The sequence below is a fragment of the Pseudonaja textilis genome, chromosome 4 (assembly GCF_049901715.1).
Source record: "Pseudonaja textilis isolate UNSWEBS1 chromosome 4, rPseTex1.2, whole genome shotgun sequence".
In the NCBI taxonomy this organism is placed as follows: Eukaryota; Metazoa; Chordata; class Lepidosauria; order Squamata; family Elapidae; genus Pseudonaja; species Pseudonaja textilis.
In genome coordinates, this window is record NC_141993.1 from 57,496,346 (window position 1) to 57,508,518 (window position 12,173).

The following is a 12,173-nucleotide window of genomic DNA, read 5'->3' on the forward strand; positions in this document are numbered from 1 at the left end:
AACAGCCTCCGGCAAATCCAGTCAAAATGGAGTTTGGGAGGGTCCACTGAACATTAAAGCAAAATCCACCAAGGTAGCCTTCTGAATGAAAGCTGCACTTCATTCACTTAGCATGTGCAATTGTCAATCACAGCAAAGCCAGGGCTTTAAAGTCCCCAAAAGATGTAATCTGACTTCTGCTGGAGCACCATTGATTTGTTTGAGATCCAATATGGCAACATCTCCTTTACCACTGGGCAGAGAGAGCAAGCAAGCACTGTATTTTTTGACCTAAATTTCAGTTATTTTAAGCCCTGTAGCACATGATATGTGTGTCAAATTCTGCACTCTGCTTTAGGTTTGTTATTCCTTTTCCAATGAACTCAGAAACATTATGTTTTTATCTATTTGGCAGGTTTTAAAAATAGAGATCATAGTGGGGAGGGGGAAATAGCAATTCCTGTCTTTGTATAAAGTAAACTACTGTGCGCACCTAGAATTATGTATGGGAACCTGCAGTGAAAGCTGAAAAAGTTAAGGGGAGAAGTGGCCATTAAAGGGGAAAGCAAACCTCCAGATGTTCAAGCTGTTACAGGTGAAGAAAAGTCTTTACTTCCCTGAGGCTACTGTTTGACAGGTTTAATCTCTCCAAGTTCTGGAATATACTTTTGATGGACACATAAACCAATTCATTTAAAGGAGAAGTACTGGGAGAGACATTAATACTGACTGTATGAGGAAAAATGGTTTCTCTGAGAAGGTTTGATTTCTGCTGAAAGCAGAAGTAACAGAATTATTTTCTGTTATCTTTCTAATACAGATCTGATAGAGGAGAGTATTTGTATCTCAAGTTTGAAATGAGGAGTACTTGGTGTTCTCTGAGCTTGGTTGGGTTTATTCCATTACCCAATTAATATTGTCAGTGGTACATGACAAACACTCCTAAAACTAAAATCTTACGGTATCTTTGGACACCTGTAAAACTGGATAGAAGCATTCTTATCAGACAACAAATGGTCAAAATTGGGAGCATCCTATCAAATTCTGTACCTGTCTACAGTGGTGTCCCCCAAGGCAGTGTTCTAGGTCCAACTCTTTTCATACTCTACATAAATGACCTTTGTGATCATATCAAGAGCAACTGCGTTCTCTTCGCTGATGATGTAAAGCTATTCAACACCAAAGACAATACTGCTACCCTTCAGAAAGATCTTGACTATGTATCAGAATGATCAAACAAATGGCAACTTCAAATCTCAACAAATAAATGCTCTGCCCTACATATTGGCAAAAAAATATCAGAAAATAGAATATAGGCTGAATAGTCAAGACCTTGTTGATGATCCAAACTCTGTCAAGGATCTTGGAGTACTCATCTCAAATGACCTAAGTGCTAGAGCCCACTGTAACTACATAGCCAAAAAGGCGTTAAGAGTTGTTAACCTAATCTTACGTAGCTTTTTCTCTGGTAATATTATACTAATAACTAGAGCATACAAAACATTTGCTAAACCAATACTCAAATACAGCTCATCAGTCTGGAACCCACATTCCGTATCTGATATTAACACAGTTGAGAAAGTCCAGAAATATTTCACAAGAAGAGTTCTCCACTCCTCTACTCATTGCAGAATACCTTATGCCACTAGACTTAAAATTCTAGACCTAGAAAAACTAGAACTATGCCACCTTTGGTCCGATCTAAGTATAGTATATAAAATCATACATTGCAATGTCCTACTTGTCAATGAATTCTTCAGCTTCAACCATTACAACACTAGAGCAAACAATAGATACAAGGTTAATCGCACCAAACTTGATTGCAGGAAATACGACTTCAGCAACAGAGTGGTCAATGTCTGGAATATTCTACCTGACTCTGTGGTTTATTTTCCCCAAACTCCAAAAACTTTAACCTTGGACTGTCTACTATTGACCTCACCCCTTTCCTAAGAGGTCTGTAGGGGGCATGCATAAGTACACCAACGTGCCTACCGTCCCTGTCCTATTGTTTCTTTTTTCTTTTTTTATTTTTCTTATATGTATCCATATATTCATAACTATGTTTTTACTTATATCTATTATCTTGTAAGCAATTGACAAATAAAAATAAATAAATAAAAAATAAATAGTACGGAGTGGGATTTGCTTTCATTTCATATTCTGGAGCTTGCTCTGTCAATGTTGGTGGGAAAGGTCTTGGTGGTTCTTTGGTGGATTGTTTATTGTTAGCTAATGTTTGGATAATGAAACATCTAGAAGAAAACAATCAAGCTCAGAGAGCACAAAAAGCACAAGCATTATTAGCACTTAAGACTGATATACTGCCCCATAGTGCTTTACAGCTCTGGGAGGTTTATAATGTCAGCATATTTCCCCCAACAATCTGGGTCCTCATTTTACCAACCTTGGGACCCCATTAGGATCGAACTTCAGACTGGGCAGAGTTTTCCTGCAATACTGTATAAAGCACTGCACCACCTGAGTTTTAAGGACCTTTTAATACAGATCTCCTCATCCCTTTCACTGAAAAAAGCACAGATGCTTCAAGCTGTCTGTTAGCTGTTTCTTCCAAGAGGCATAAAAAAGATTTTTATTTTTTTTTGTTAAAAGGCTCTCCACTTCGACACAGATCTTTACTTTTGCCATGTTCCTTTCTGGAGCAATATACAGTGTTCATCAGATTCAAAAACTGCTTCCCAAACTGTGACAGCAGAAGAAAGTATAATCATGCAACTTAATGTAAACTACCAGTTAATAAAATATTGCCTTTTGTTTTAATCAGAAAGTCAAAGATAAGCAAAGAGTCTACTATTTTTTCTCCCAGCCACTGAAATTATCAGCTCAATAGTGCTTTCTTTTCATACCTAAATCTGTCAAGACTATACAAATGGTATGACAACAGTGAACCTACACAATATGAAGACAGAAGTGAAGAATGCTGTGTGTTTGAGACACTGTTAATATAAGTAAATCCCTTATGGGCTTGAAATATGATTGAAGAAAGACTGTTAATTTTTAGATACCTACCAACACAATCTTCCTTCCTCTTACTATCTGAATTAATGATTCACTTTGACACCTCCCACCTTCCAGCCATTTGGAAACCCGCCCTCATGAACAGACGAGTACCTAACATGAAGAATGACACCAGACCCACACCCATGAGAGCCACACAAGATGCCACCACCACACTTCCATGTAGAAAACAGACTCACACCCACTCAGAAGATGAGACACGACCACGGACCAGAAGCTGCACTGCAGCTGCATCACTACCCACTTCAAACCCCTCCGAGCCATACATGAAGCAAACCGACACCCACTATGAAGATGCAGCACGACCACGAACTCGAAGCCAAACAGCAAGATCACAGCTCACCAACTCAAATCCCCCAGCAACTAAGACTAACCCGAGCACAACCAAGCCCCCACCTGAACAGAACACGCCTCCAGCCAATCAGAACACGGCCAACCCCCAACCAATCAGAACATAGCCAAACCCCCTACCAATGAGAACACCCCCCACCCAATCAGAACACAGCCAAGCCCCCACCCAATCAAGTCCCACCCCACTAGCAGTTAAAAGGAAGAAGCAGCTGCAATCTCACATCACTCTGAGAAGCACAGAGCCGAAGACAGAAGCCTGAAGATGATGAATGAGACTTCATCGAAACGTTGCCTAGATACTGCCAATCTTACGTGGGAGAAAACCCGAATAACCAAAGATCCACATACAAATACCCGCGAGAACCTCAAACACACACACACACACACACACACGTGTATACATATCTATCTATCTATCTATCTATCTATCTATCTATCTATCTATCTATCTATCTATCTTTGGTTATTTGGGTTTTCTCCCGTGTAAAATTGGAAGTATCTTGGCAACGTTTCGACAAAATCTCATTCATCATCTTCAGGCTTGTGTCTTCAGCTTTGTGCTTCTCGGAGTAATGTGAGCTTGCAGCTGCTTCTTCCTTTTAACTGCTAGTGGGGGTGTGACTTGATTGGGTGGGGGCTTGACTGTGTTCTGATTGGGTGGGGGTGTGTTCTCATTGGTTGTGGATTTGGCTGTGTTCTGATTGGTTGTGGGGTTGGCTATGTTCTGATTGGCTGGGGGGGTGTTCTGTTCAGGTGGGGGCTTGGTTGTGCTCAGGTTAGTTGCCAGGGGATTTGAGCTGGTGAGCTGTGATCCTGTTGTTTGGCTTCGCATTCGTGGTCGTGCCCCATATTTGCATTGGGGAAACTACTGAAGGAAGGATAGGGGACTTTCACTGCACAAATCCAAACAGCTTGTATAGCGTTGGATAAACTACCAATCTATACAGAAGAAAATTTCATAAAGTAACACTTGCCCACAGAGAGATAGTTGAAACAATAATTGAAAGGTTAGTCCGATATATTAGTAAATTAGTATTCCTAACAGACAGGAAGCAGCAGGTGAAGCTAGGCAGAATCACATCCGATACCTGTACAATCAGCACAGGGCCCCCGCAAGGCTGTGTGCTATCTTCACTTCTCTTCTCCCTATATACCAATGACTGCATCTCAAATGATCCATCTGTTAAAATACTGAAGTTTGCTGATGACACAACAGTGATTGGTGTCATTTTAGACAACGACAAATCTGCATGCAGACAGGAGGTTATACAACCTGCCTTGTGGTGTAACCGGAATAATCTGGAACTGAATACACTCAAAACTGTAGAAATGGTGGTAGACTTTAGAAGAAACCCTCCCATACTCTTACAATACTAGACAACACTGTATCAACATTAGAGACCTTTAAATTTCTAGGTTGTACTATATCACATGACCTAAAATGGACACCTAACATCAAAAACATCATCAAAAAAGCAAAGCAAAGTGCACCAACTCAGAAAACTCAAACTGCCCAAGGAGCTGCTGATCCAGTTCTACAGAGGAATTATTGAGTCTGTCATCTGCACCTCTATAACTCTATAAGCAACCCAACAGGACAGACACAGACTTCAGAGAGTAATTAGGACTGCAGAAAAAAACAATTACTACCAACCTGCCTTCAATCGAGAACCTGTATACTGCACGAGTCAAAAAGTGGGCTGTGAAAATATTTACAGATCCCTCACATCCCAGGCATAAACTGTTTCAACTCCTTCCCTCAGAACGACGCTATAGAGCATTGCACACCAGAACAACTAGACACAGGAACAGTTTTTTCCCGAAAGCCATCACTCTGCTAAACAAATAATTCTCTCAACCCTGTTCAACTGTTACAAAGTCTGCGCTACTATTATTGTTAAATCTACTCATCACTCCTTATCACCCATCCCCTCCCATTTGTGACTGTATGTCTGTAACTTTGGCGCTTGTATACTTACAATTTATGTTGACTGTTTCCTAGTATGATTGATTGCTTATTGTACCCTATGGCTATCATTAAGTTATGATTCTCGACTCCTGACAAATGTATCTTTTCTGTATACTGAGAGTATTTACACCAAGACAAATTCCTTGTGTGTCCAATCACACTTGGCCAATATTCTATTCTATTCTATTCTATTCTATTCTATTCTATTCTATTCTATTCTATTCTATTCTATTCTATTCTAAAGTGTCCCTAGAATAAGCATTTTAAAAAAAAATTCATGGGCCTGTCCACCTAGGTTTCTCAGCAACAACTTGGAAATGCTTCTCTTCCTCCTCCTCCACCCCCCACTGGCCAACAACCTTGGTAAGAGTCCGGATCATTCTTTATTCCACTATTAATAAAGGTCAGGGCTGTGTAATCTGAGCTCAGGGATGGTTGATCAAGTGCTGCCATCTAGACAGGCGTAGTTCCATGAATTAGGGTCAAAATGAGGATTAAGAAATGTCTCTTCATTCTTTGAATGTCTTAACCTTCAGTTGGTAATTGGATCATATTTTAAATGAAAAACAAGTTATTATAAGATTTTACTGGAAATGTATCATCTTGCAAATATTAAGAAGTTTCAAAACTTTAGAAAAGTTCTGCCTATATATCAGTGGCTAGGCATCTGTCCATCTATCTGTTTGTCCATCAATTCATTCATCCATCCATAACTTACATCTCCAAATAAGCTTTTGACAGTGCATGTACAACTGAAATAATTTACTTCTTAAATGGAAAGAATTGCTTATTGTTGAACATGGCACAGTTGAGATAAAAAGATCTGATCAATAACCAGCAGAGGGCACACTTGGCACTTTTTGTTGAAATTTTTGAGGAAAGAAGAGGGGTTTGTTTGTGTTTAAAGTGGGCATAATTGTTTCTCTTACTAATTTACAGCTTCATATACTGTAGAAACTTTGTGATTGTATTTAGTGAGCATACTGAATTACTTTCAAGAAGTTTTCCAAATTTGTTCACATTCTAGGAAAACATAAGCATTAAGCTTAGAACTGTCTGTAGCCTCATGAATATTTCTACCAGTACTTCATTAGTGGGCAGAAAACATTTGCCAGCAGGAAAGGAAAATTTTATAATGTTTGAAAATTATTTTGTAATCTCTAATTGTCAGGGTGGTTTTACCATTGTAAGTGGCAATATTAGAGTTGCTTTTTGTGAATCCACAATAGTAGCAGTACAACACTGTGGCAAATCCTATGTCATTCCATTTCTAAGGCATTGTACTCATGTCTGTACATGCAAGATGAGAACAGGTACAGCTACTCCTGTGTACACAGAGCAAAAACCTAGGCTTCCCCACCCAAAAAGAGCTATGAAAAAGCAAAAGCAAAAAGTAGAACAATGACTGGGAAAATTAAACACTTCTTTGAAACTGAGATATCAAAATACAGTCGCTACCTAAATGAAACTGAACTCTGTTCTACCAGTGATGTGAATCTGACAGCAGGATCTGACAGCCTGATCTGTGCTTATGTGTTAGCACACCGCACCTAAATATAATTTAATGGAGCAAACAAAAAAACAGATACATAAGATTTGGCTTCTTTCTGCAAGCACCTGGCTCTTTCCTCTGGAACAAAATTGCCCCTCACTCCCCAAGGGATTAGGACAGGTCCTAACCTGTTACTATTAAGACCTGGTTGTTCTAGGAAATCTTTGGGGACTGAATGTAGATCTATCCCCCAATGCATCCCATAAGTGATTATATAGGGTTAACTATATGTTCTTCCCACACAATAGAACTGACAAAGTTTAACATGTTAAGATATTGCTGTAAGTTGTTTCCACCCTTTTTACTGATATAAGGAATGCACTGCTTTAGAGTTGCTTGGGACTAAACTGATATATAAGCTTGAGAGATAAATTTTAAAAAGTGCATTTTACTTTAATTTTTTTTATTTTAAAATAGCATTTTTGTTTTACTGAACATGTGATTAGGAAAGCTTGGTAAACAGCAACTGCTCAGAATTCCCATAATCCAAGTGTTCATTTAAATTACAAAAAATTATAAACCTACATCAGTCTATCTATCAAATCTACTCAGCCATCCTTTTTAACTGAACATTACAGAGATAAACTGTTAAATTCAGTGATCTGATTAAACTGTTAAATTCAGTGATCTGATTAATTTCTTCCAATTTGTGACTTAACATATTTAAAAAAGATCATTCCGTGCTTCTGCTAATACCGTATTAATTGCTATGTAAATTATGTATGCCTTAATTGCTATTAAAATGAACCGCTCAAGAAGTATATGTGAAGAAGATTATGTGAAAAAGAAAAAATATATATAAGAAACCATTATTCATTGTCATGGAAAATCTAATCGCATACTGTCAGAATTTCTAAAGCTTAATGTCATAGGATTCTAAAGTTAGCCTCACAAAGAAAAACTAAACTAGCTAAATAACCTTTCCTTTTCCAATCGCTTTTCCAAGCAGGTGCCATAAAAAGAGCAAACAGATCACAGAAAAAATTGGAAGACATTTTTTTCCTTAAATGCTGTTTGTAGATTAGTATTTTAAACCATGTTATGAGGAATCCACCTCCAAAAAATGTTTCCAGTGTGGTTAAAGCAGCCATTTTATTGCCTTTTGTACCTAGATTGCGACTACTATGGAAGTAATTGGTAGAACTTAGATTGCTAATCTGACAATGTATACGCCATGCTATAGAAAACCATGAAGATGACCTTAGGAAAAAACTGTTAAGAAATCAGTCAACAATAAAATGTGCAGAAGCATGCCTTGAGCCCTGGAAAAAGGGAAGGTATTAAGAAGCAACTCAAATGGAGTCCTCCCTAATTCTTTGAGATATAAGAGAATCAGAAGGGAAATCACAAACAGAGCTGAAAGACTGTTACTATAGCCTCAATAAAATATCTTAATAAAACACAATTCTATCTTCTTGTGAAGTCTATTTCTAGATCTCAACAATCTTGAAGGGATAACGTGTGCTAAATGTTTAGGACTGGAGTGTCAAACTCGATTTCTTTGAGGGCCGCATCAGAGTTGTGTTTGAGCTTGGGGGGCAGGATGGACATGGTCAGGATTGGCATGGCCAGGTCAATGTCACTAATCAAGGCTCCATTTTAGGCCACAACAGCTTCCTGCCAGCGAAAACGGACCTTGGGAGGGCAGCGTGTGAGGCCTTCCTGAGCTCCGTTTTCGCTGGTAGAGGCACCACCGGCTGGTTCTTCACTGTTTCCAGGACAGGCCCACAGGGCAGATCTAAGCATCCCATGGGCTGAATCCAGCCTGTGGGCCTCGAGTTTGACACCCCTGGTTTAGGACAAAGAGATAGAGACAATGTAACTTAGAAGAATTTGTAATGGCTTCTTCTTGCCATGCAAGAGTCTCAGATGAGGAAACTCATACTTAATGGAAGATCTGGGCTTCTAGCCGTCCTTCCACTCTTTGAGTACACTTATCATATGTCAAAGAGAAAAGGACTAGCCTAGACTTTTCCCTTGGTTTATATACATGTGTTTGTCCAAAATTCCTCTTCTAATAACTAGTTATTTCTATCTAAAGTATCTAGCAGACTGTAAAGAAGGAAAATTATGGCTCTGCCAACTTAGCCACTAAAAATCTGTTTATGAAGTACTATTACATTATTTGACTTACTTGAATCACAAGCCAAATTATAGCTGCAGCAGTGGTTAAGCAAACAGAAACAAAACATGATGGGATTAGAAAATGTCTTCATGGGCCTAGGGGTCCTATTTGAATGTACAGCTCTGACAGAACGATGTTTTACCATTTGATAAAATAGTATTTTGTTCTTCCGAATGTATACAAGTTTGAGGTAAGATTTTAAGAAATATAAATGAAAGAAATAAAAAGAATACTTTCTAAACTACAAGAAAAAACAGAGATAAGAAAAAATACAATTGTAATCAGGAATTCAATGATAAAATCAATAGTTCAGCTTTTGAAAATTTAATTATCATATAAAATATATTTTACAAGCACAATCTGTTGGGTAAGAACACTCTTCCACTTTCATCCAGGACAAGAAAACAGATTTGTATGAATGTCTTACATTATGAAAAAAGGCCAAATTCAGTTAATATGTCAAGATATTAAGTCAGTACTGATTCACAGGAAGAAATATTTTTTCAATGAAATATATATTTTCTAACACTCCATGTTTTGATAGATATATAAGCCTTTGCAAGTACATTTTAAATTTACTATCCTGTTTAAACCAATTCTGAATTGGGCTGTGGCAAATGGAGATGCACATATTTGTATGTATATCATTTCCTGTAACCAGTCAGAAAACTTTCAATGTATATTTGACTTTCACACTTAAAGTTTAGCCTGAAAAACAACTCCAACTTCTATTGTCATCAGATTACAGAAAGTATCTATCTCTGCTTTGTCGTATTTTATTCCTTGTTGGGGAATTTTAGGCCAAAATTGTTTTTTGTTTGCTTACCTACTACTGCTCGTTCATCTGACCTGGACAATTAATTTCTATTTACATTCTAAATCGACTATAATAAAGTGTATAAAATAAATGGATACAAAAATCTCATGCGAAGGTAGCCAGCATTCCAAACTATATACATTCTTTATTCCTTACCATCAAAGTTCTTGTACTGGGCTGTGAAGATTATTTGTACCGATCGTGTTGCCTCCTTCAACATGCCTTCAAATTCACTCCTGCTCTTGTTGGCAAAGTTCTCCTCCATTTCACTAGTACAGCAAGTATAACCTTGTGGGCAAATTCTCAAATGTTCTCCTGGTGGATGGGAAGAAGAGAAAAATGGATAAGTAGGCAAATCATGTGAAATAAAAATGGGTAATCAGAGGGCTTTGTGACACTTTAAAAGTTAAATCAATCATGGATGACATCTGTTTCATTAGATGACTGGAGTGAGTTCCTGTGGGAAAGTTTTAATAAATAAATGCAACTGAATGGAAGTGGATGGAGGGGGAAGGAGACAGTGACAATAAGCAGGATTGCTTTGAGGGATGGAAAAGACAGAAACAATTTGCTTAATTTTAATAAACAAAATCTTATCCATCAAAATAAGTAAAATACTCTGGATCTCCAGGCCAGAAATTCTTTTACTGAATGAGATTTATAATCCTGATGTTTATATACACAGTTGTTTATGGAGTTTGGGAGAACAGAGAATAGGAAGAGTAAACAGGGAAAGTAAGAGATGAAATACAGTGCTGCTTTGGAAATGACAACATGTGAAACAATTGTTAATGTTTGATGTGGATAATATATAGGGTGGTTACCATTCAAAGAGCATCTACCCTTGAGTGCATGTACATGGAAGAGATTATATGCAATAGAAAATAAGAAATTAGAAATGAGGAGCAAATACATCTCATACTCCTCCTATACCCTTGCTGACAGAATCCACTTAAATGAAATCAGGCCTTGAAAATGGTACCTTTTCCAGCTCTGCCCTAAGATAACTTCATTTCAAAGAAGTCAATACAGATGATGTGATTTTAGAGCCATTGCACAATCCTGCCAATGCTTTTAGAGGAAAACTGTCACAGCATAAACTGAAACGTATGTTTTGTTTTGGCTTGTCTGGTTCCTAAGCAGCATTTCAAATGGTATTGAGGCCATCAGAACCCACACACGTTCCTCCTAGCCTCTTCCTTTCAGCACCAGGAGCCTGAGGGCTTGCATTCTTGGAGACATGATAAATCTTCTTTGGCCTTTAATTCACTATGTAAACTGTGCAACTGGAAAATATTGTCAGTGATATTTCAGATAGGTTAGATAAGCATTTCTCAAACTCAGGAACTTTGACCAGTGAATTTCAGCTCCCAGAATTCCCCAGCCAATCATGTCGACACCAGTGGTGGGATTCAAATTGTTTTACTACCAATCCAGTGGGCATGGCTTGGTGGGCATGGCTTGGTGGGCATGGCTTAGTGGGCATGCTTTGCCTAATACCGATGCTCAGCTTTCTCCATACTAGCTGAGACCTGCAGTGCCAATCAGCTGAGAAGATAAAGAAAAGCACAGGGGCAGGTGGGAGGGCCGACCCTGTACTTTTCTTTGTTTTTCCTCCTCTCAGCTGATCATTGGCTTTTTTTACTACCAGTTTGGCTGAACCAGTCCAAACCAGTAGAATTTTTCCCATTCCTAAGAAGAATCAGAATGCTCTCCTCATAAGAAACATTGGGTAAATATTATTTTAATGACTGATAATGATAATAAAAAGAGGAATAAGTTTAGACTGAGAAATAAATGAAGTAAAATACTAATTAAAATACAGCTTGCCCATTTTAAATATACTATCAAAAATGCAACAGTGTTCCTTATGGTAATAGGTGAAGATAATTCCCAAAAATGTAAGAGTGGAATATACAGGCATTTCCAAACATAATTGCAAAACTGATCTTGAAAGAGACAAGAACCTTGAAGTCTCAATGTCAACAGATGGAAGTGGCAGAGGTGTGTGTTTCCAATTCAGATGCCTTTTGCCTCATCTGACCCTTATTTTTGGAAGAAAGAAAAACAGAGGAATGTTTTGTTTTAGTATTAACTAGCTGGTTGCAGGATTTCACTTACAACTAACTTTATTTTCAACTAAATTAATGTTATAGTTTCCAAACATAGGGTTATTCCAGGGTATACCAAACCGAGCATCTCATGTATTGACTTTGTGGGCATGCCTTCCAAATATTTGTTCAATTATTTTAGACACTGCTATTCAATTATTTTCATGGGAATTCTAAATCTAAAATGCAGAAACCAAAAAATAAAGATGGTAAGTAAAACAACCCGGGCT

At 37.9% G+C, this 12,173-nt stretch overlaps 1 protein-coding gene across 1 annotated transcript in view; it reads right to left on the bottom strand.

Moving 5' to 3' along the window:
- GPC1 (glypican 1) overlaps positions 1–12,173 on the bottom strand; it is a 181,725-nt gene that overhangs the window by 63,287 nt on the left and 106,265 nt on the right. The window contains exon 2 of the mRNA XM_026701471.2: positions 9,989–10,147. Coding sequence (XP_026557256.1) covers positions 9,989–10,147 — 159 coding nt within the window. The remainder of the gene's footprint in view (positions 1–9,988; positions 10,148–12,173) is intronic.